General features: G+C 44.8%; 4 protein-coding genes across 5 annotated transcripts in view; 1 reads left to right on the forward strand and 3 right to left on the reverse strand.

Annotated features, from left to right (window-relative positions):
• LOC138193766 (inaD-like protein) overlaps positions 1-4,052 on the forward strand; it is a 66,869-nt gene extending 62,817 nt beyond the window's left edge. The window contains 1 exon segment of the mRNA XM_069141976.1: positions 1-4,052. This exon segment is cut by the window's left edge and continues 879 nt beyond it. The gene's annotated coding sequence lies outside the window, so the exon portion shown is untranslated.
• A 379-nt stretch (positions 4,053-4,431) lies between these two features.
• pdzk1ip1 (PDZK1 interacting protein 1) lies at positions 4,432-8,270 on the reverse strand. 2 transcript variants are annotated; one of them, XM_069141935.1, is made up of 5 exons: positions 8,071-8,270; positions 7,609-7,683; positions 7,206-7,332; positions 5,635-5,709; positions 4,432-4,773 (listed from the first exon to the last, which is right to left on the reverse strand). In XM_069141935.1, exons 2-5 carry the CDS (start codon positions 7,673-7,675, stop codon positions 4,701-4,703), a joined length of 342 nt encoding a protein of 113 aa, XP_068998036.1. In that variant the 5' UTR covers positions 7,676-7,683; positions 8,071-8,270; the 3' UTR covers positions 4,432-4,700. The 2 variants fall into 2 exon arrangements, with proteins under 2 accessions (XP_068998036.1, XP_068998037.1); XM_069141936.1 differs by lacking the exon at positions 8,071-8,270 and having other exon boundaries at positions 7,609-8,036.
• A 720-nt stretch (positions 8,271-8,990) lies between these two features.
• nwd1 (NACHT and WD repeat domain containing 1) lies at positions 8,991-20,542 on the reverse strand. Its single transcript, XM_069141977.1, has 16 exons — positions 20,119-20,542; positions 18,682-19,984; positions 18,394-18,597; positions 18,112-18,265; positions 17,739-17,856; positions 17,434-17,598; positions 17,149-17,346; positions 15,761-15,883; positions 15,471-15,670; positions 15,138-15,395; positions 14,973-15,063; positions 14,716-14,864; positions 10,530-10,803; positions 9,797-10,350; positions 9,597-9,702; positions 8,991-9,301 (listed from the first exon to the last, which is right to left on the reverse strand). Exons 1-16 carry the CDS (start codon positions 20,540-20,542, stop codon positions 8,991-8,993), a joined length of 4,632 nt encoding a protein of 1,543 aa, XP_068998078.1.
• A 3,313-nt stretch (positions 20,543-23,855) lies between these two features.
• thop1 (thimet oligopeptidase 1) overlaps positions 23,856-24,468 on the reverse strand; it is an 8,292-nt gene continuing 7,679 nt past the window's right edge. The window contains 4 exon segments of the mRNA XM_069141969.1: positions 23,856-24,007; positions 24,010-24,129; positions 24,286-24,370; positions 24,372-24,468. The exon segment at positions 24,372-24,468 is cut by the window's right edge and continues 3 nt beyond it. Coding sequence (XP_068998070.1) covers positions 23,970-24,007; positions 24,010-24,129; positions 24,286-24,370; positions 24,372-24,468 — 340 coding nt within the window. The 3' untranslated portion in view covers positions 23,856-23,969.

Below are 24,468 nucleotides of genomic sequence, written 5' to 3' on the forward strand. Positions count from 1 at the left end.
CAACGTCAGGAATTCAGGCTGAAACGCCAAACCGACCAATCAGAATACAGCATGAAATTACCCAGAACACAACGGGGCGATGTGGCTATATTTTTTTATAATCACGTATTTGGAATAAAGTTTAGAAGGAAAAACCAACAAAAGAGTGGAAGTGAAGATCCATCTGTATTTAACAACTGAGTCGTCATCAGGAACGTCAAATACAAGAAAACTAAATATTTCCGTGAACGTGATGTCATCGGCCCGCCGCGGCGGAGAAGCTCCGTCTCCGTCACCTGCTACGAATTCAGAACATCTTCCTCAAACAAATCAACACCAAGGAACTTTGAAGTCCAGCCGGCACGAGTCGGCGACGCGTCGAGCGACCTGAAGACTCGGTGAAAAAGGGAAGTCTGACTGTTAGCTTAGCATCTAGCAGACTGGCTAGCTGTTAGCTGCTACGTTTGTTCGTCAGCATCCGGTCGGAAGTTGTTTTTCTGTTTCCGCCATCAGGACCGGCGAACGATGAAGGAAGCGGTTGCTACGGCGACGTAGCTCACCGGTTAACATGTCCGTTAATTCTGTGTTTTGTCTGCTGAAAGTTCCAGAAACTTTATTTTCCTTATTTTCGGGGACTTTTTCTCGATTCGCTCTGAACGTCGTCTGCGTTCACAAAAACAATTCATTTGGTGGGAAATTAATTTCAAGCTAATTTGACCTCCGTTAACAGAAACTGAAGCGTTTTAACGGAAATCATCCGTTTTTCTTTTCCAAAAAATCGTAATAATTTTAGGTTAAAACCTGCGAAGGAAAATGAAAACAGACGTAATTAAAACGTTCTTCCGCAACAAACGACGCTTCAATGTTCTCCGTTACAGAAACTTTAGTCGTCAGGTTGTTTTCAAACATCGAATTTGAGTTAAATCTGAAGATTCGTCCTGAAAGTCGTATAAATTTGCCATCGTTTCATATAATTGTGTATTTTTTCATTCACAGATATTAAAGTTGAAACAAGACTCATTAACTTCCGTTAATAAATCCAGACGACACGTTAAAGAACAATCGTAATGTTCTTTAATGCTCGCGTGTCTCCATGGAGACGGCTCAGGACTCGGTGGGCGTGGAGACCCTCTGTCGCCCCGGCAACAGATACAGCGTCTTCCACATGATCGTTTTCACGGAGAGAAAACTTTAAACACGTTCGTTTGTGTCTCCGTGAAGATTTTGAATCATAAAAAGATTTTCTAGAAGTGAATTAAAAGCAACAAGCGGACGTTCGGTGAAATCTTCTCGTTCTCCGTCTTCTAACACGACGTTAGCATAGCTTAGCACAAAGACAGGAAGCTGTCGGTCACAAACTGCCGAGCGGTCTGATGTACCGATTCTGTGGAAGTTCACGCTTCAACACAACATTCATATCTGTCGTTCATATCGAGGTTTTAACTCCTGCTGGAAAAAAACTACAAACTAGCTTTAGCTGTTTATTTCAGACTTTGACTTCTGTTGTTTTATTTTTGTAAAATATAATTTAAACTCTGTTGAAGATGTTTCAGGTCTGATTTGTCAGCTGTGCTCCTTATTTGACTTTGTTCAAAATGCTAGCAAGCTAACGGTAGCTTTAGTTGGTTACGTTAGCTCGTTAGTTACAGCTGCCGCTACCGTGTAAACAAGCTAGCATAACTTCAGTCAATCACTTTTTCTTTACTGGCACAGAATTAGTCTTTTTTATGAATTAACATCTTTACGTTAAACAGTCTTTTACACTTAACTCTGAATAGCCAAACTAACATTAGCTTTGTAGCTAGCTGCAGTTAAATCAATCAATCAAACTCAAAAATGTATTTTGTAACGAGTTCAACGAGGTGAAACTATTTTAATGTCGACCTTCAAAAAATGTAGTTGGGACATGAAATCATAAAGACTTCTCTTTCAACAGCATTTATTTAGATGTATATATATATATATATATGTACGCAAGCTAACGGTACTTTTATCGGTTCGGTTCCCGGCTGTGAATCGCAGCGATTAATCTCCACGTACGAAGTCGTCGGTGCGTCAGATTCTCTGACGACGTTCCCGTTAGAACGACGTGACGTTCACAACTTACAACTTGTTGCCGCCGCCGGTTCTCAAAACCTCCGAACTTCTACCGATAAATGTTGACTGCTAACCGAAATCTATTTTAAAGGGGACTCGGATCGGACGAGCAGATAAACAGCTGACAACAAACCTCACGTTCAGTTTAGTTAGTTTAGTTCAGTTTAGTTTAGTTAGTTTAGTTAGTTCAGTTTAGTTCGTTCAATTTAGTTAGTTTAGTTCCGTTTAGTTAGTTTAGTTCAATTTAGTTAGTTTAGTTCAGTTTAGTTAGTTCAGTTTAGTTTGTTTAGTTAGTTCAGTTTAGTTAGTTCAATTTAGTTAGTTTAGTTCCGTTTAGTTTAGTTAGTTTAGTTCAGTTTAGTTAGTTCAGTTTAGTTCAGTTTAGTTTGTTTAGTTAGTTCAGTTTAGTTAGTTCAATTTAGTTAGTTTAGTTCCGTTTAGTTTAGTTAGTTTAGTTCAGTTTAGTTAGTTCAGTTTAGTTCAGTTTAGTTAGTTCAGTTTAGTTAGTTTAGTTCAGTTTAGTTAGTTTAGTTCAGTTTAGTTTGTTTAGTTTGTTTAGTTCAGTTTAGTTAGTTTAGTTTGTTTAGTTTACTTTGTTTAGTTCAGTTTAGTTAGTTTAGTTCAGTTTAGTTTGTTTAGTTAGTTCAGTTTAGTTAGTTTAGTTCCGTTTAGTTTAGTTCAATTTAGTTCGTTTAGTTCAGTTTAGTTAGTTCAGTTTAGTTTGTTTAGTTAGTTTAGTTCAGTTTGTTTAGTTTACTTTGTTTAGTTCAGTTTAGTTAGTTTAGTTCAGTTCAGTTTAGTTTTAGTTCAATTCAGTTTAGTTAGTTCAGTTTAGTTAGTTTAGTTTGTTTAGTTTACTTTGTTTAGTTCAGTTTAGTTAGTTTAGTTCAGTTTAGTTAGTTTAGTTTGTTTAGTTTACTTTGTTTAGTTTAGTTAGTTTAGTTCAGTTTAGTTAGTTTAGTTTGTTTAGTTTACTTTGTTTAGTTCAGTTTAGTTAGTTTAGTTTAGTTCAGTTCAGTTTAGTTTCAGTTCAGTTCAGTTAGTTCATTTTCGACGGAGAACACGATGCAAAATGTCGACTTTTGCTTTTATTTGTATATTTTACGACGCGACTGCGTTAGCAGAGTTTAGCTAACGTCTCGTATGATTGGTCGGTTCTCTGTTCAGATGTTTGTTGATCAGCAGCTGTCAGCTTGTTTGATGAGCTTCATCAGCTTCCTGTTCTTCATACATGTCAATCAAGTGTGAAATACGTTGCTTCACTTTAATTTATTTTTTTGTGGTAATTATTTTGCTCATGTTTTTGGTACTTTATTCGTAGATGAACTGTAATTTATTTTTGGATCTCACTGAAAAATAACGCTGTATTTTTGTTGTTATTAAGAGCACCAGTTTGTGTGAATCATTGCAGTTAGAAATCACCATGGAAACCTGCAGTTTTCATCTGTCGTCATAGTAACGCCTGCTCCATTCAGAGTTGCTCTTTCTTTTTGTCTGAACCACGTCCTCCGAGGTTTCTTCAATGTTTGTTCTTCATCTGATTTTGAGACTCAGACGTTCTTTGAAGGCGATTTTTCTCCAGAAATCAACAACTGCTTCTAAACTCAACGATTTAATGTTCAAATTTCACAGCATAATTATTAAATAAAGTTAGCTCGACGTCCTCACAATTAACTCTGGCAAATTTTCATCAGTGTTCAAAATCTGGTGACGCTTAAATCTTATAAAAACACACTTTGAATTACCGACGTCCGGTTAGCGACTAAGCTACGCTAACGGAGAGCTTTACGCTTCCTGCTCACAAACTTTTTATTTGATGAAATGTTTTCAGCGAGGAACGAAACGGAGCATCGGATCACCAGCTGCTCGTGTGAAGGTGCGAATGTCCCGACATGTAACGCACCAAATTACACGTTTATTTTGTCTGGAAAACTGGACGTCATCTTGAATTTATTAAAACGTGTTTGTGGATGAAATCGTGTTTCCGTGTGATTGATGACGTTTCTCTGATTGATTTCGGCCGCTGTGATTGGCTGCTCCGCCGGGTCTAAATTAGTGCTGCAGTAAAGTTCTGATAGTTATTGATAACTTTTTGAAATCAACATCACCTCCGACAACAAACTAAACGTTTCTCAGCATTTCCACCCTTTAATTATTTGTTTTCTGTCGATTTAAACTTTACTGTTGTGTTAAATTATTAAGAAAATTATTAAGGAAAAAAAAAAAAAAAAAATTCCCCTCGGGGATTAATAAAGTATATACCTACCTACCTACCTAATCACGTCATTGTTTCATTGATCAGTAATGAGGGACGACAGCAGTTTGTTAGAAAACATGAGTTCGAAGGTCAGACAGTAAAGACTGCAGTCAGCAGGAGGTCCAGATTTAATCCAGTCAGGTTGATATCGTTCTGCAGTCATAATTCACTTTCTGCTAAATGATTCTTCACTTTGCTGAATTTGAAGATACCAGAGACACAAAAACAACAAAACAATCACAACATGTTTGTGAGTAAATGCAACATTGATTATGGGTAACTCCGCCCCCCTGGGAACACAGGTACAACGGGGGAGGGGGGGGGGGGGGGTCATGGCTGACGGTCAGACAGCTAACAGGACGTACAGTCACAAGGCGGTAGTTTTGTCCTCAGTGCTGTCAATCACCAGGTTTTCATAGACATTTGTGTTGTCTTTGCACCTGATGGACAAACAATCAAACAATTAATCAATCAAACAAACAAACAATTAATCAAACAAACAAACAATCAAACAATTAATCAATCAAACAAACAAACAATTAATCAAACAAACAATCAAACAAACAAACAATTAATCAAACAAACAAACAAACAATCAAACAATCAATCAAACAATCAATCAAACAAACAAACAAGCAATCAAACTAACAATCAAACAAACAATTAATCACACAAGCAATCAAACAAACAATCAAACAAACAATTAATCAAACAAACAATCAAACAAACAAACAATCAAACAAACAATCAATCAAACAATCAATCAAACAAACATTTACTGAAACTTTACATTTATAATGCAGTGACAAGGATACACAATGACACAAAGCCATGCCATGCTATGCTATGCCGTGCCATGCTATGCTATGCTATGCTATGCTATGCTATGCCGTGCTATGCTATGCTGTGCTATGCCATGCTATGCTATGCCATGCTATGCTATGCCATGCTATGCTGTGCTATGCCATGCTATGCTATGCCATGCTATGCTATGCCATGCTATGCTATGCCATGCTATGCCATGCTATGCTATGCTGTGCTATGCCATGCTATGCTATGCCATGCTATGCTATGCCATGCCATGCTATGCTATGCTATGCTATGCCATGCTATGCTATGCCATGCCATGCTATGCTATGCCATGCCATGCTATGCTATGCTATGCTATAACATGACATTCTGTACCACATCACTTGTTGTTTTTTACGATAATTTCTTTTCTTGTCTGTAACCAGTTTTGTTCTTTTCACTCGTATCTGTTTCACTCGAACATGTTGAGACGGCGTGAAAAGACTTCGTACCTGAAGGAGTTCAGGTGCGTCTTGTGGGCGTCGCTCATGTCGGGTTGGTCTTTTCTCTCCGACTCCACGCTGCTCCTGCAGACAGGTGGAGAACACATCCGCTCTAAATACACCACAACACCTCCGTCAGCGTGAACACCGCTGTGACGGCAGGAAACGCCACGTCAGAGAGTCTCAGAACACCTGAAGCAGATAATTTGACTTCCTGTTCTGCTCACCGTGATGATGTCACGTGATGTCAGGTAATGTCACGTGATGTCAGGTGATGTCAGGTAATGTCAGGTAATGTCACGTGATGTCACGTGATGTCAGGTGATGTCACGTGATGTCAGGTGATGTCAGGTAATGTCACGTGATGTCACGTGATGTCAGGTAATGTCACGTGATGTCACGTGATGTCAGGTGATGTCACGTGATGTCAGGAAATGTCACGTGATGTCAGGTGATGTCACGTGATGTCACGTGATGTCAGGTAATGTCACGTGATGTCAGGTAATGTCAGGTAATGTCAGGTGATGTCACGTGATGTCAGGTAATGTCAGGTAATGTCAGGTGATGTCAGGTGATGTCACGTGATGTCAGGTGATGTCAGGTGATGTCACGTGATGTCACGTGATGTCAGGTAATGTCACGTGATGTCACGTGATGTCAGGTAATGTCAGGTGATGTCACGTGATGTCAGGTAATGTCAGGTAATGTCAGGTGATGTCAGGTGATGTCACGTGATGTCAGGTGATGTCAGGTGATGTCACGTGATGTCACGTGATGTCAGGTAATGTCAGGTGATGTCAGGTGATGTCAGGTGATGTCACGTGATGTCACGTGATGTCAGGTGATGTCAGGTGATGTCACGTGATGTCACGTGATGTCAGGTAATGTCAGGTGATGTCACGTGATGTCAGGTGATGTCACGTGATGTCAGGTGATGTCACGTGATGTCAGGTGATGTCAGGTGATGTCAGGTAATGTCAGGTGATGTCACGTGATGTCAGGTAATGTCAGGTAATGTCAGGTGATGTCACGTGATGTCAGGTAATGTCACGTGATGTCACGTGATGTCAGGTGATGTCAGGTGATGTCAGGTGATGTCACGTGATGTCACGTGATGTCAGGTAATGTCACGTGATGTCACGTGATGTCACGTGATGTCAGGTAATGTCAGGTGATGTCACGTGATGTCAGGTGATGTCACGTGATGTCAGGTGATGTCAGGTGATGTCAGGTAATGTCAGGTGATGTCACGTGATGTCAGGTGATGTCACGTGATGTCACGTGATGTCACGTGATGTCAGGTGATGTCACGTGATGTCAGGTGATGTCAGGTGATGTCACGTGATGTCAGGTGATGTCACGTGATGTCAGGTGATGTCAGGTGATGTCAGGTGATGTCACGTGATGTCAGGTGATGTCACGTGATGTCAGGTGATGTCACGTGATGTCAGGTGATGTCAGGTGATGTCACGTGATGTCAGGTGATGTCACGTGATGTCAGGTGATGTCAGGTGATGTCAGGTGATGTCACGTGATGTCAGGTGATGTCACATGATGTCATGTGATGACCTCTGACGAACCTGCTCGACTCCTCACACCAGCCCTTCTTCACCAGGAAGCCAACGAAGGTGAGGAAGAGGAAGCAGGAGACAGCGATGATGCCGGTCAGCCACTGAGGCAGCTGCCGCTCGCTGCTCGGAGACACAGCTACACACACACACACACACACACACACACACCACACCACACACACACACAGAGAGAGGTCAGAGGTCATCCTGACATCCCGCCAACTCAGCACCACGACCTCCCTCAGCGACTCTTAAATAAACCCTTAAACTGCTCAGATTATATATCAAAACTCTGTTATTAAAATCTAATAATTAATCCGTTAACGACCTCGAAGTTTAAAAATATTTAAAAACAACTTCCTGTGATCACTGTCGTTTAATTACAGGCGTTTGTGTTTGTCTCTGGTCTTACCTGTCTGTGCCGTCACCATGGCAACCGCCAGCAGCAAACAGGAAGTCAACGAGGAGAGTTTGTCCATCGTCGAGTCTGACGAAGGAAGAACGAAGAAGAGCTGAAACCTGAGACCAGATACCAGAGAGACCAGAGACCAGAGACCAGAGAGACCAGAGACCAGAGACCAGAGAGACCAGAGACCAGAGAGACCAGAGAGACCAGATACCAGAGAGACCAGAGACCAGAGACCAGAGAGACCAGAGACCAGAGACCAGAGAGACCAGAGACCAGAGAGACCAGAGAGACCAGAGACCAGAGAGACCAGAGACCAGAGAGACCAGAGAGACCAGAGAGACCAGAGACCAGAGAGACCAGAGACCAGAGAGACCAGAGAGACCAGAGACCAGAGACCAGAGAGACCAGAGACCAGAGAGACCAGAGAGACCAGAGACCAGAGACCAGAGACCAGAGTTCACTGACCAGTCTGCCAGCAGGTCCGTGTTCCAGGAGTTTCTGGAGTTTCTGCTGTGTGTCGGAGGAGCAGCAGCTCGGTTCTGTTAATCTTTAACCGACCCTGATGAGAAGCGACTTCCTGTTTGAAGCGACTTCCTGTTTGCTCTCGGCTCCGTTAATAAATCCTCCGATGACTCCGAGCTGCCGGAAACTTTCCGGACTGATAAACACAGACTTTCTGTTTAATATCGGATCATTTCCTTCATAAAAAGTTGAATATTCTTTCATTTGTTTCATTAACTTCTTTGTTTCTACTTTCAGGATTTGTGTGAAACTCTGATGATGTTTGTTCGTATTTGTGCCCCACCATTAACGGTTAACTTTGTGACCTTTGACCTTTAGCTTTGTTTCCAGTCAGTACTTCGACCTCCTGCTCACTCAGCAGGTTTTTTTTTGTTGTTTTTTTTTAACTGTTTTCTTCACAAACTGAAGACATATTTCATACAACAGAGAAAAAGAGACTTTTAAAGGTGCGATATGTCAGATTTCAGTCCCGTCTTGTAATACCATCTTGTGCCTCAGGAGGTCGACAGTGAGTCGCTGGTGAACCTGCAGTGAAGAATGAAGCATTTTAAATGTGAAGGAAAAAAGAGGAACCAACATCAATCAAAGTATCAATACATGCAAACTTCAAGATCTTTTATTGTGAAGGACTTACCTGTTCAGAGTTTCCTGTTCGTCTGCTGCAGAAACAATTAAACTCTAAACAGAATCTCATCATGTTCTGATCCATTTTCATATTAAAACATGTGCACAACATATAAAAGAATAACATACGAAGGAAATAAAACGTTTCTTTATATTCAGTCACTTTGTTCGTTTCTTTGGACCTCCTGCAGCCTGATGGCCACAGGACTTCCGGGAGCCGCGGTTTGGGCCCCGGTGTGCTACAGTAGGACGCAGGTGGAGGAGGGTTTGGTTCTGAGCATGGTCATGACGTTCAGGTTGAACTGGGCCGGGTTGAAGTCCTGCAGCTCGGACTCTGCAGGCCTCCGGCCGTCCCGGTCCTTCGACCTGGAGGTGACCCGGTACTGGGCCCGGATGTTCCTCAGAGGGTTGAAGTCCGGACTGATGTGGTCCGGGCAGCGGAACACCTCCCTGATGACGGAGCCCTGCTGGGTCAGCGCCACAAAGCCGTTCCTGAAGGGCACCATGCGGACCACTGGGGAGTAGACGTACTGGACGAATAGCAGCCGCCCTGAACACAACGAAGAGACCAGAACCAAGACCAGAACTTAGAACAGAACCAAGACCAGAACTTAGAACAGAACTTAGACTAGAACCAAGACCAGAACTTAGACCAGAACCAAGACCAGAACTTATTCACTTTGGATTTGATGAGAGAAGTTGAATGGGAGTCTATGGAGCCGGAGGCTTTTTGGAGCCGACCTCTAGTGGCACTCGCTGGTATTGCAGCTGAAGACACTTCTGGATCAGAACCATTTTACAGACCTGAAGCTACGAACTCTTTTATATCCAGTGTGTGTTGGTACCTGAGGGGACGTCCCACACTTTGACGGTTCTATCCTGAGACCCGGTGAAGACGAACCGGTCGCTGTCAGAGAACGCAGCAGAGAGGACGCCCTCGAAGAAGAACCCCTGGACACGAACAAAAATCAATCACATGTTTAACAATAAGAATGAAACTCTTTATAATATCTAATGACTATCTGCAGGACACGCCCCCTCCGACCTTGTACTCCATGGTGTGGTCCAGGGCCAGCGGGTCCAGGGCCCAGAGCCTCTGCTCGGCGTCCTCCGAGCCCACCAGAGCGTGCGTCCCCCAGTTGCTGGCCGTGACGCAGGTCACTCTGCTGCGATGAGGCTCCAGGTCGGCGTCGGCGTCGACGCCGAAGTCGTGCAGCTTCACCTCCCCGCCGCCGGTCCCGTAGAGCAGCCGGCGGTCCGGCAGCAGCGCCATGGAGGACAGCGGGGCGTGCAGGAGGGACAGCGGGAGCCGGCCCAGCGGGCCCTCCACCGCGGGGAAGTTGTCTCTAGTGGTGATCTCGAACAGACTGACGGCGTCTTCGTAGGCGACCGCCGCCTGCTTCTCCTGGACGCTGACAGCCAGGCAGAGCACCGCGGCCCGGCTCTCCGGCGGCGGGATGCACAGCGTCTCCTGGGGCAGCGCCAGCGGGTAGATAAGGACGGTGCCGCTCGTCAGGCCGCAGAGCAGCAGGCGTTTGTGCTGAGCGAGCTCCAGACAGCCGACCTCGGCGGAGACAGCCAGCCGCTCGGACGGACGGCCTGCAGGGGACGGACGGATTAATACGGCTCAAAGGCTCTTTGTGGACATTTTTCTACTTTTTTTAGTCACTTGTGTTTCTATGTGGATGTTTTGCATCTCTTTGTTTTCATTTTGCATCTTTTACTTCAGTGTTTCTGAGAACAGAGTTGTGATGACGGCCGGTCGAAGCAGCTCTGACCTGTGAGACTGTTCCATCCGACCACCTCCGTCTGGCTCTGCTGCCGGACGAAGAAAACCCGATCGCCGTCTGTGGTCACGGCGACGTGGGCGGAGCCTGCGGGGATGTGGGGGGTGGGTGTGTGGCGGGTGTCGTATTTCAGACTCCACAGGAGGACGGAGGCTGCGGCCGTCGAGGCCGAAACCACGAAGCCGTTGTAGAAAAGCAGAGACGTGACGGGAGAGTCGGAACCGCACAGAGAGTCCAACAGCACTCCGGTGGTCACCGACCAGATCTGACGGGAACGGAGACACGGAGTGGTTTCATTGGTCTGACCTCTGGCAGCTCCTTCACAATAACATCCTGATTCTAGCCTGTCTGATTCTAGTTTCTAGATTCTAGTTTCTAGATTCTAGATTCTAGTTTCTAGATTCTCGATTGTAGATTCTAGTTTCTAGATTCTAGTTTCTAGATTCTCGATTGCAGATTCTAGTTTCTAGATTCTAGTTTCTAGATTGTAGATTGTAGATTGTAGATTATAGATTCTAGTTTCTAGATTCTCGATTGTAGATTCTAGTTTCTATTTTCTAGTTTCTAGATTGTAGATTCTAGTTTCTAGATTCTGGATTGTAGATTCAAGATTGTAGATTCTAGTTTCTAGATTGTAGATTCTAGTTTCTAGATTCTAGTTTTTAGATTGTAGATTCTAGTTTCTGGATTGTAGATTCTAGATTCTAGATTGTAGATTCTAGTTTCTAGATTCTACTTTCTAGATTGTAGATTCTAGTTTCTAGATTCTAGATTGTAGATTCTAGTTTCTAGATTCTAGATTGTAGATTCTAGTTTCTAGATTCTAGTTTCTAGATTGTATATTCTAGTTTCTAGATTCTAGATTCTAGATTGTAGATTCTAGTTTCTAGATTCCAGTTTCTAGATTCTAGTTTCTAGATTGTAGATTCTAGTTTCTAGTTTCTAGATTGTATATTCTAGTTTCTAGATTCTAGTTTCTAGATTGTAGATTCTAGTTTCTAGATTGTAGATTCTAGTTTCCAGATTCTAGATTGTAGATTCTAGTTTCCAGATTCTAGATTGTAGATTCTAGTTTCTAGATTCTAGATTGTAGATTCTAGTTTCTAGATTCTAGTTTCTAGATTGTAGATTGTAGTTTCTAGATTGTAGATTCTAGTTTCTATATTCTAGTTTCTAGATTCTAGATTCTAGTTTCTAGATTGTAGATTCTAGTTTCTAGATTGTAGATTCTAGTTTCCAGATTCTAGATTGTAGATTCTAGTTTCTAGATTCTAGATTGTAGATTCTAGTTTCTAGATTCTGGATTGTAGATTCAAGATTGTAGATTCTAGTTTCTAGATTGTAGATTCTAGTTTCTAGATTCTAGTTTTTAGATTGTAGATTCTAGTTTCTGGATTGTAGATTCTAGTTTCTAGATTGTAGATTCTAGTTTCTAGATTCTAGATTCTAGTTTCTAGATTCTAGATTGTAGATTCTAGTTTCTAGATTCTACTTTCTAGATTGTAGATTCTAGTTTCTAGATTCTAGATTGTAGATTCTAGTTTCTAGATTCTAGATTGTAGATTCTAGTTTCTAGATTCTAGTTTCTAGATTGTATATTCTAGTTTCTAGATTCTAGATTCTAGATTGTAGATTCTAGTTTCTAGATTCCAGTTTCTAGATTCTAGTTTCTAGATTGTAGATTCTAGTTTCTAGTTTCTAGATTGTATATTCTAGTTTCTAGATTCTAGTTTCTAGATTGTAGATTCTAGTTTCTAGATTGTAGATTCTAGTTTCCAGATTCTAGATTGTAGATTCTAGTTTCCAGATTCTAGATTGTAGATTCTAGTTTCTAGATTCTAGATTGTAGATTCTAGTTTCTAGATTCTAGTTTCTAGATTGTAGATTGTAGTTTCTAGATTGTAGATTCTAGTTTCTATATTCTAGTTTCTAGATTCTAGATTCTAGTTTCTAGATTGTAGATTCTAGTTTCTAGATTGTAGATTCTAGTTTCCAGATTCTAGATTGTAGATTCTAGTTTCTAGATTCTAGATTGTAGATTCTAGTTTCTAGATTCTAGTTTCTAGATTGTAGATTATAGATTCTAGTTTCTAGATTCTCGATTGTAGATTCTAGTTTCTATTTTCTAGTTTCTAGATTGTAGATTCTAGTTTCTAGATTCTGGATTGTAGATTCAAGATTGTAGATTCTAGTTTCTAGATTCTAGTTTCTAGATTGTAGATTCTAGTTTCTAGATTCTAGTTTTTAGATTGTAGATTCTAGTTTCTAGATTGTAGATTCTAGTTTCTAGATTGTAGATTCTAGTTTCTAGATTCTAGATTGTAGATTCTAGTTTCTAGATTCTACTTTCTAGATTGTAGATTCTAGTTTCTAGATTCTAGATTGTAGATTCTAGTTTCTAGATTCTAGTTTCTAGTTTCTAGATTGTATATTCTAGTTTCTAGATTCTAGATTCTAGATTGTAGATTCTAGTTTCTAGATTCCAGTTTCTAGATTCTAGTTTCTAGATTGTAGATTCTAGTTTCTAGTTTCTAGATTGTATATTCTAGTTTCTAGATTCTAGTTTCTAGATTGTAGATTCTAGTTTCCAGATTCTAGATTGTAGATTCTAGTTTCTAGATTCTAGATTGTAGATTCTAGTTTCTAGATTCTAGTTTCTAGATTGTAGATTGTAGTTTCTAGATTGTAGATTCTAGTTTCTATATTCTAGTTTCTAGATTGTAGATTCTAGTTTCTAGATTGTAGATTCTAGTTTCTAGATTCTAGTTTCTAGATTGTAGATTCTAGTTTCTAGATTGTATATTCTAGTTTCTAGATTCTAGTTTCTAGATTCTCGATTGTAGATTCTAGTTTCTATTTTCTAGTTTCTAGATTGTAGATTCTAGTTTCTAGATTCTGGATTGTAGATTCAAGATTGTAGATTCTAGTTTCTAGATTCTAGTTTCTAGATTGTAGATTCTAGTTTCTAGATTCTAGTTTTTAGATTGTAGATTCTAGTTTCTAGATTGTAGATTCTAGTTTCTAGATTGTAGATTCTAGTTTCCAGATTCTAGATTGTAGATTCTAGTTTCCAGATTCTAGATTGTAGATTCTAGTTTCTAGATTCTAGATTGTAGATTCTAGTTTCTAGATTCTAGTTTCTAGATTGTAGATTGTAGTTTCTAGATTGTAGATTCTAGTTTCTATATTCTAGTTTCTAGATTCTAGATTCTAGTTTCTAGATTGTAGATTCTAGTTTCTAGATTGTAGATTCTAGTTTCCAGATTCTAGATTGTAGATTCTAGTTTCTAGATTCTAGATTGTAGATTCTAGTTTCTAGATTCTAGTTTCTAGATTGTAGATTATAGATTCTAGTTTCTAGATTCTCGATTGTAGATTCTAGTTTCTATTTTCTAGTTTCTAGATTGTAGATTCTAGTTTCTAGATTCTGGATTGTAGATTCAAGATTGTAGATTCTAGTTTCTAGATTCTAGTTTTTAGATTGTAGATTCTAGTTTCTAGATTCTAGTTTTTAGATTGTAGATTCTAGTTTCTAGATTGTAGATTCTAGTTTCTAGATTGTAGATTCTAGTTTCTAGATTCTAGATTGTAGATTCTAGTTTCTAGATTCTAGATTGTAGATTCTAGTTTCTAGATTCTACTTTCTAGATTGTAGATTCTAGTTTCTAGATTCTAGATTGTAGATTCTAGTTTCTAGATTCTAGTTTCTAGTTTCTAGATTGTATATTCTAGTTTCTAGATTCTAGATTCTAGATTGTAGATTCTAGTTTCTAGATTCCAGTTTCTAGATTCTAGTTTCTAGATTGTAGATTCTAGTTTCTAGTTTCTAGATTGTATATTCTAGTTTCTAGATTCTAGTTTCTAGATTGTAGATTCTAGTTTCTAGATTGTAGATTCTAGTTTCCAGATTCTAGATTGTAGATTCTAGTTTCTAGATTCTAGATTGTAGATTCTAGTTTCTAGATTCTAGTTTCTAGATTGTAGATTGTAGTTTCTAGATTGTAGATTCTAGTTTCTATATTCTAGTTTCTAGATTGTAGATTCTAGTTTCTAGATTGTAGATTCTAGTTTCTAGATTCTAGTTTCTAGATTGTAGATTCTAGTTTCTAGATTGTATATTCTAGTTTCTAGATTCTAGTTTCTAGATTCTAGATTGTAGATTCTCTCCTCGTCGTACTCGGATGAGTTGGTCGGCGGCTCCGGAGGCGAGCAGCCGGCCGTCTGAAGAGATGCAGGCGGATAAAACGCTGTCGTCGTGCTGGAGGTCGAGGAATCTGTCCACAGAGTCGCTGCTGATGTTGAAGAGACTCAGAGTCCGCTCGCTGCCTGCAGACGATACAAACGGATCAGGGCGTTTACATGAACCCGGGTCCCAGAACCGGACCGGACCGGTTTCTACGTCCCGGTCAGAAAGGACAGAAACGGCCGTCGTACCGGTTAACAGGATTTTTTCGTCCTCAGTGACTGAAAGTAAAGAAGGAATCAGAGGAAACTCAGCAGCTGTGTGTCGACCCGTCCTGGAAATCTGCACACAGGAAGTTAAACATTATAAAAATCCTTTAAAAACCAGCTGTCAGTAAAGATTAAACATAAACACACCTGGTGGAGGAACCCGTCGTCAGACACCACCAACACTTTCCCACGTCTGGGCAGCGAGACCCAGTTCACCGGAGTCAGACGCCTCCCAGATGTTTCCAGCTGCGTCTCAGTTGGAGTCCGACTGACCGGATGAGAGATTCGGACCTGACCGGAGTCACACAGAACCACTGCAGATTCTCCCAGAACCCCCAGAACCAGCGGGGCCTCGTCACCACCGCTGAGGTGGAGCTCCGCCCCCTCCAGCCTCCACACCTTCACCTGCAACGACGAGGGGGATGTGAAACTCTCAATGAAGTGGAAGCGTCGGGTTTTTCAGAACACCTGCAGCGGTACCTGAGTTCTGGTGTAAACGAAGAGCAGCTGCTCCGACAGGTGGAGGTGGACGGATGAAGGGGCGGAGTCGACGGGCACCGCCTCCTGGACGCAGAGCAGCTGTTGGCCGTTCGTCAGGCTCCACCTCCTCAGGGAGCCGTCAGCAGCCAATGAGAGGCAGTGGGCGGAGCTGTCAATCAGCCTGACGGACAGGACAGCAGCTGCACAAGAAATTACACAAAACATTTCATTATTATTATTATTATAATGTTGTTCTTATTATTATTCATATTATGAGGTGTGGTGTGGACCTGTGTGTCCCAGCAGCGTGTGGACTAGCTGTCTGTCCACGAGGCTCCAGACCGCCAACACGCCGTCATCTGAACCTGCAGCCAGCAGCTTCGCCGCCACGCTGACGTCCACGCAGACGACACCTGAGGACACGACCAACCTTCAGGGTCTGTACAGCTTCAAAACCATCAATCAATCGGATTGATCAATCAATCCATCAATCCATCAATCCATCAATCCATCAATCCGTCCGTCCCTCCGTCCATCCATCCCTCCGTCCATCCATCCATCCATCCCTCCGTCCATCCATCCATCCATCCATCCATCCATCCATCCCTCCGTCCATCCATCCATCCCTCCGTCCATCCATCCATCCGTCCATCCATCCCTCCGTCCATCAATCCATCCATCCGTCCATCCATCCCTCCGTCCATCAATCCATCCATCCATCCATCCATCCATCCATCCGTCCATCCATCCATCCATCCATCCCTCCGTCCATCCATCCATCCATCCCTCCGTCCATCCATCCATCCCTCCGTCCATCCATCCATCCATCCATCCATCCCTCCGTCCATCCATCCATCCGTCCATCCATCCATCCGTCCATCCATCCATCCATCCATCCATCCCTCCATCCATCCATCCATCCATCCATCCATCCCTCCGTCCATCCATCCATCCATCCATCCGTCCGTCCATCCATCCATCCATCCATCCATCCATCCGTCCATCCATCCATCCATCCATCCCTCCATCCATCCATCCATCCATCCCTCCGTCCATCCATCCATCCCTCCGTCCATCCATCCATCCATCCATCCGTCCATCCATCCATCCATCCATCCATCCATCCCTCCGTCCATCCCTCCATCCATCCATCCATCCATCCATCCCTCCGTCCATCCATCCATCCATCCATCCATCCATCCATCCATCCATCCATCCATCCGTCCGTCCGTCCATCCGTCCATCCATCCATCCATCCATCCATCCCTCCATCCATCCATCCATCCATCCATCCCTCCGTCCATCCATCCATCCATCCATCCATCCATCCATCCATCCATCCATCCGTCCATCCATCCATCCATCCATCCCTCCGTCCATCCATCCATCCATCCATCCATCCATCCATCCATCCGTCCATCCATCCATCCATCCATCCCTCCGTCCATCCATCCATCCATCCCTCCGTCCATCCATCCATCCCTCCGTCCATCCATCCATCCATCCATCCATCCATCCCTCCGTCCATCCATCCATCCATCCATCCATCCATCCATCCATCCATCCATCCATCCATCCATCCGTCCATCCATCCATCCATCCATCCCTCCATCCATCCATCCATCCATCCATCCATCCATCCGTCCATCCATCCGTCCATCCAGTCGCTCAGTCCGACCTCCCTGCAGTGCAGTCAGTGTGTGCTGCAGCGCCCCCCCTGGCGGCTGCAGGAAGCTGCTCTTCGGGATGAGGATCGGCTCCGGACTCGTCAGTAACCACTCCTCACACTGGCTGCACAGCCGGCCAATCACAGCGGGGAAGGCAGCAGCCAGCGAGGAGAGGCGGGCCAACAGCTCAGAGTAAAACAGAGACACGTCTGCAACGACAGAATCCCCCGACTTTACTTTGAGTAGAACTCCGATAGAAACCCGTCGGTGAACCTGAATGAATGAATCAAACTGACCCATGTGACCGTCCAGGAAGTCCAGAGTGTGTTTGATCAGAACCAGAGCGTCTCGGACCAGACCGCTCTCAGTGCAGTCCATGTACTGGGAGCACTGGTCCAGGTCCAGGATCACACTGGACACCCCACAAACCCGGCTCTTACAGTACAGCCACTCAGCGCTGCCTGGAAACACAGAGCCACCGATCAGCAGAATGGGAACAGTGGGAATACTGGGAATACTGGGAATACCGGGAATACCGGGAATACTGGGAATACCGGGAATACCGTGAACTCTGGGAATACTCCTATCCTCTTCATCTTACCGATGACTTCCTGTTTTAGCTCCTCCCACAGGCCGGCATGCAGCAGGTGATAGGGCAGCTCCTGGAGCTTCCTGATGTTAGCCAATCCCGGAGCAAACCACAGCGGCTGGGGCGGGACCTTCAACAGCACAGAACCAATCAGAAAGCAGCGTCGACACACAGGAAGTCTCCTCCACAGTCAGCTTCAAATTACGTTTCGGTTTCTACAACAACAGACAAATGAAATGTTTCCTCATCGATCATCAGTTTGATTGACGGAATGATGATCTATCAGATCAATTCATTTGAAAATTTGAAAAACCTCTATTAACCTTCCTCTTGTTATTTATTGTGCGCTCATGTGTGACTTTAATGTTTCCACCTCCGTCGGTACCTTTCTGTCGGAGAGCAGCAGCGACAAACCCGGCAGAGTCGCCGGCTTCAGTTTCCCCGCCCACTGACCCAGGAAGTACTCGGCCAGGATCCTGAGGCTCCGCCCCCGCCGCTCCGATGTCAGGTAACGGGCAGAAACAGACTCAGACAGACGCCTGAAAAGAAACAGAACATTATTCCAGAAGAAGGAGGATGTCTCTGTTTTATGTCTTCTTCACTGGAGGCGGAGCTTCAGGATCAAAGAGACTTAATCAGTGATCAATTATTTGCGTTTGTTTTTTACCGGCTGTTGAAGGCGATGGCAGCGACTCCGCCGGTCCACCGCTCCTCCAGCTGGTCCTCGAGGTCCCGTCTGAGCCGAGCCCAGAGGAGGGGGGGCAGCCGGATCAGCGAGGGGGTCGGAGGGAGGGAATACCTGTACACCTCCCTGATGACGTCATCGTCCAGGGACATGACATCACGCAGCTCCGCCTCCAGCAGGCCTTCCCTGTGGTCAGAGGATGATGTCATGGTTTCACAACAACAACAACAACAACATCAATAACCGATTCCCGCGTGACCATCACCTCACCTCGCCAAAGCCATGTATCCCAAAGCCCCGCCCACCAGCTCCTTCCCATGTTTCTCTTCCAGCCCCAGGAAGAGCTGTGACATCATTTCCTGTGCGCTGGCGCCCAGGCGCAGCTCGGTCAGCGGCGTGAAGGACGTCCAGCGTTTGGCCGCCGACAGCGTCAGCCGCAGGTGCAGCGGACATCCGGTCGTGTCGACGCTCCGCAGCACGGCGCCGCGCTGCTCGCCGGTCAACGCTCGCCGGGACGCTCGCAGGTACGAATCCACGATGTGTTCGCCCTCGTCACGAGACAAACGCTCCACCTCGAAGAAGCTCCCCAAACTGTCCAGCTTCAGCCGCACGCTGGCGAACGCCTCGCTGTTGGTGTCCATGGAGACGACCAGGTGGACGTTGGGCGGGACGTCGGCGGGCAGCCAGCGCAGCTTGTGGGCGTGATGTTGGTCTGCGAGCTGGTCCAGAGAGTCCAGGATGATGAGCAGCGTGTTCCCCGTCCGGGAAACGTCGGCCAGGAGCGTCGTGAAGAACCGCAGCAGATCCAGGTGAGTGTCGGCCGTCAGCGGAGAGGGCGGAGTCAGACCGCAGGCCAGACACACCTGGAGGCAGACGCTGCGGAGGACGCGGTCCACGTCGGGTCTCTGAGGATGACGAGCTGCCAGCAGCCGGATCGCCACCACGGCACCGCCGTCCAGGACGCTCCGCGTCTCCTGGGCCAGTTTGCAGAGCAGCGCCGTCTTCCCCATCCCGGCGTCGCCGTGGACGACCAGCGGGCTGTGACGGAGGTTGGTTGACTCCCACATGGCGAGGCAGAGCTTCCCCAGAAGCCCCTCCCTGCCGTGGAGACCTTCGCAGAGCTCGGCGCTCACGGCGACGTGCCGCGTCACCTCTTCGACCAACACGTCCTCCTTGTCTTCCTCCGTGCTTCCCCACATCTTCCTCCGCCGCTCCTCCGCCGGCGAATCCACCGCCGCTTCGATCCGGCGCTTCATCTGTGAGACGAACTGCTCGCAGACGGCGTCCAGGTACTGAGCGTGCTCTCTGCACTTCGGGTCCACGCCGCCTTTCCTGAGCTCCACGCAGTGCAGGTTGAGGATCTTCTGCGACGTGCCGTAGAGCCGCGACTTCAGCTCGGCGAGGAGTCCCTGAGCTTCGGCGTCCAGAAGCCCGTCGAGGGTCACGTCCCTGAACTTGGCGAGACGTCGGGGACCGTCCCGCGCCCGCTGGCGGGGGATCTCTCGGACGAAGAGCAGGGCGGACGACCGGCGGTCGTCCGTCCACAAACCTTCCTCGAACTCCCGCTCTGTTACTGCGGAGGAGAGATAGAGGACACTGAGACTCCACCGGAGACAAAGGAGACACCTGAGACACCGGAGACAGACACCGGAGACAGACAGCGGAGACAGACACCGGAGACACCGAGCTGAACGGGACATTTCTGACCTGATGTGTAGAACACCTGTTTCTGCTCCACCGTAATGTCCCCGGATGTCTCGGCGGCGGCGGCGGCGGATCGAAGCAGCTTCAACAGCTGAGTCTCGGCGAGGCGCCAGGAGACGACGCTGTTGTCGTGCTGCTGCCCGCTCTCAGGTCGAAGGTCACCGTAGTGGGGGAAGTGAGCCGTGATTGGCTGGAGGACATAAGTGGGCGGGACCGCGTTATCGTCCTTTAGGAACCACTGATTCAGCAGCTTGACGCCTTCAGGGTCTTTGGAAAGTTTGGACAAAAGAACTTCGAACTGTTTCTCTGGGAGGAGACGAGGAAGAGCTCGGTGGCCGTACCGGTTCCCCAGCAGAGCCTTCGGGGCCCGGACGGGAAAGAAAAGAGAAGAAGAAGAATGAATGAACCGAAAGTCCAACAAAACCATTTTACGTAAAATGTGAAACACTCACAATGAACGTGGGACCGGCTGAAATCCTCCGACAGCTCTGGATCTCTTGCAGGAAGACCTCGCGGGCCTCGTGGTCTCCAGACGGGACGCTTCGGATCCCCCAACGCAGGTCCACCACCTGGACACATCAGCCCGGGTTACAGCTGCGTGGGAGATTCTCTGAAAACGGGTCACCTGACTCCACGTGGACCGTCAGAGGTCGAGTTGAGTCGGAGTGTTTGAGTGACAGCTGGTCATCAGTCAAATAACAGTGATTCCACTCAAATTTAGTTTATTTGAAAAAAACAAAAACAATTCATGCACTGTTTAAAAATGAAATGAACAAAAATCTAGAATTAATTTTAAAAGAATGGACTTTTCTTCATTTAAATAAAGTCAGGCTTATCTTAAATAAAAAGTCTGACTTATCTTGAATTAAATTAAAAGACAAACATTGGTGCATTAAATCAATGGGAGCAAACTACTGATGTGATATCAGTTTTGGTTGTTATTGTCATGACAACGCTGACAGCTAACGGCTACTACACACGCGCTTGCATCATGGGAAACATATGCCCTTCAAAATAAAACCATAGCAGCAAATGCTCTGTAGAATTTGAAATTAAAGCTCGACTTTTACTGTCGTCAACTTATTTCTTTTCAATCACACATTCGCGTCTCATTTTTTGGGTCGTAGTCGACAACCTTTTATATTAAAACATGAAAATATTCGGAGGTTTGTTTGTTTTGTTGTGGAGTTACTGACCTCGAACACCAGGCCACGACTGCGGCAGAAGGACAGGACCTCCGGGTAAGCTTTCTCCAGCAGGACTTTCCTCTCGCTGCTCATATCTGAACACACAAACACAAATCAGGGAAATGAATGACACGTAGACGTGAAGGGAAAAAAAAAGATCTGATTTCAAGTTATTCAGGAGTTTTACTGTCGTTACGGTCGATGACTTAATTAACTTTGAATTATTCAGCACTTTGCATTTTGAACTGTGTTTTGTACATTTTCTACAAAAGATGTAACTTTCTAGTTGTTGACAAGAAAAAAGGAAGAAAAATATTCAAAGAAATCATTTATTTAGTATTTCTGGAGTAAACTGTCACGATGCAAATTAACGAGATCATTTTTTTTCCTTTTCTTTTGCTAATTTATTACATAGATTTCTATAAGATCTTTAAATCCAACATGAACTATTGTTCTGTGCAGCATTAAGAACAAAGATAAGAATATCTTAACATCGTGTCGGAGGTTTAATGTCTTGCTGTTTTCAGAGTCCTGCATCACGTGGAGTTAATCTGACCTGTGAACGTGGAGCTGATGAACACTCGGATCATGTTGCTCTTCATCCTCTCAGCTCCGTCGGTTTGGCCTCTTAGGACGTCCTGCCGGCCAAACACTCCTCTTCCTCCTCTTCCTCCTCCTGATGCTGCCGGACCCTCCGCCATCATCTTCAGTCTGACACCACACTCTGACACCTCTTCGTCTTCTTCGTCTTCTTCTTCTTCAGCTGTCGGATCCTCCCTCCCTGTCGGTGTCCTCTGAGACTTTCCTCCAGGACAACCGGTCCTCCCACAAGACTTCTTCCTGCAGAGCTTCAGGCGCTTTGACTGTTGTTGTCATCAAGTCCACCTGGAGCCACCGAGTCTGAAACCAAACCTGGTTTCATCCTTCAGTGAACTTTAAACTACTAAACTGAAACATCATCGTTACTGACATTTTTCAGCTGTTTTCTGGAAGTTCAGAAATTGATTAATAAATAAAAACAATCGACTCATTTACGAAAACAGTTTCAAGGTCTTGTTAGAGTTAGCTGCTAACTTCAGCTGTTTGAGTAGCTTCAACAGGAAGTCTGAACTAAGTAAACCCAGCTGACTGCAGAGCGGCCCGGTGGCGTGTTGGCACGTAATGGAAAGTTTTCCATCTCTGCAAAATGTAGAAACTTTTCCTGATGTTTTGTGGACCTTTTTTCTGCGTTTTGACTGCATGTATTTATGATCAAATTTCAAAGAAACAACTAACAAACAGTTGGTTGGAAATAAGTCAGAAAGAGGAAGAGGATTTCCCAAGAATGTTGTAATGTTCCTTTAAAGAAAATCCTGTTTCTCTGTTTTCCAGTGAATCACACATCGAACGCTCTGAACCTGCCGGGAGTCTTCTCAAGCTGAGTGTTTACCGAGAGGGCCATTGGGAGTCGGGGGGCCCGTCGGGGGGGCGAGTTGGGGGGCCCGTCGGGGGGCCCGTCGGGGGGCCCTTCGGGGAGCCACTGTTCACAGCTGCAGCTCAGTGCTAATTACGCTGAGGACTAATGAGGACAACAGAGGTGTACAGACAGTTACAAACCTCTGACATCATACAGGTGTTTGAGTTTCACCAGGATCCAGAACATTTAAACCAAATTCAATAAATAATTTCACAACCTTTTTCAACAGTTAAGGAGATAAATATTATATATTACTAGATTAAAAGGAGAAAAGCCAGCGTGGTTCAGAATTTACTATTCTTAAATCTCTCCTTCCCCTTCCTACCGTTAATTAAGCTGCTTCTGGAAAGTTAAATTAACGAGCGACAGTAATTTGTTGAAATCAGACGTCAGTGAGTGATCATCGTTCTGCTGCGAGTTTACATCATTAAGAAATCTGTCCTGCTCACGCAGACCGACAGTAACGTGTTGACGCGGTTCGGCTGGTTTTTTTAACGTGTTGTGTTGATCGATGCAGTTTCACCTTCAGGCTGTTTTTTTTGTAAAGCTGTTGACACGCAGCTCTCAGAGGACGCCACACCTTCGGCTCCCAGATGGGAAACAACTCGTACGTTAACTCGGGTTAGGAGCTACTTCTATTTTACATTTAATGCTACTTTATACATTTGAGTCACATTTATATATTCAACTGTTTCATCTTAATTACTGAAGACATTTGAACCCAAAATACACAAAAATCTTAAAGATATGTTTTCTGATATTTTGTCATGTGACAAGTTATAAAAAAAAATGTCTTGTAGAGATCAAACTTCTGTCCTCTACAGGCAGAGACGGGAACTACAGGAACACTGTCCTCTACAGGCAGAGATGGGAACTACAGGAACACTGTCCTCTACAGGCTCAGAGACGGGAAAAAACAGGAACACTGTCCTCCATAGGACAGTTATAATTTTGGTATTGTTTTTTTTTTTTTAAATAATAAACATTATTTCTGGACACTGTTCACATTTGGTTTCGTGTTTTATTTTGAAAGGACAAGATCCTGCTCAGGTTCAGTAAAGTAACGTCAGATATTCAGACATAGAAATCCCATCAGATCATGTTTTTCACAGGTCGTTTTATTCCATGTTACAGTTTGTTTTTTCTAGAAAACCTCAGTCCATTGTTGTCTGTGTTACTGCTGGGGGCGGGGAGCCTGCTGCTGTGGTTGATCAGCAGGGACACGGCGTGCTGCCCAGCTCCACCGTAGTCCTTTACTCAGAAGGAACGCTTCTTGTTTGGGTTCCCGCGCCCGAGGAAGTTCCTCAGCATCTCGGGTGGCGTCCTGGGAGCCGCCGGGCCGCAGGATGAACTTCCTGTAGTCAGACCCACCTGGAGGACCAATCAGGAGACAGCAAGTCAAAATCAGTCAGAATAAATGAAATGATTAATATTCACAACAAGAGAACCACCGTAACGATCTGTGATCGTCACGCCAACGCGTCTGACTGAAACGACACAGAACTGAAGGGGGCCGTGGCCTGAGGCTGACCTTCGGGTTCATGATTCCCTCCTGTTTGAAGCGAGCGTAGAACATGTCCATGGAGAACACCTCGCTCCACAGGTAGCCGTGAGTACTGAGCGTCGTAGCCGCCGGCCAGGTGCCCGAAGGTCGCCGGCATGTTGGTTCCTTCAGGGCGAAGAGGAGGGGGGTCAAAGGTCGCAGAGATT

This window comes from Embiotoca jacksoni, unplaced genomic scaffold (genome assembly GCF_022577435.1).
Source record: "Embiotoca jacksoni isolate LCO1_2020_lvr unplaced genomic scaffold, fEmbJac1.0.p SCAF_94, whole genome shotgun sequence".
NCBI lineage: Eukaryota > Metazoa > Chordata > Actinopteri > Embiotocidae > Embiotoca > Embiotoca jacksoni.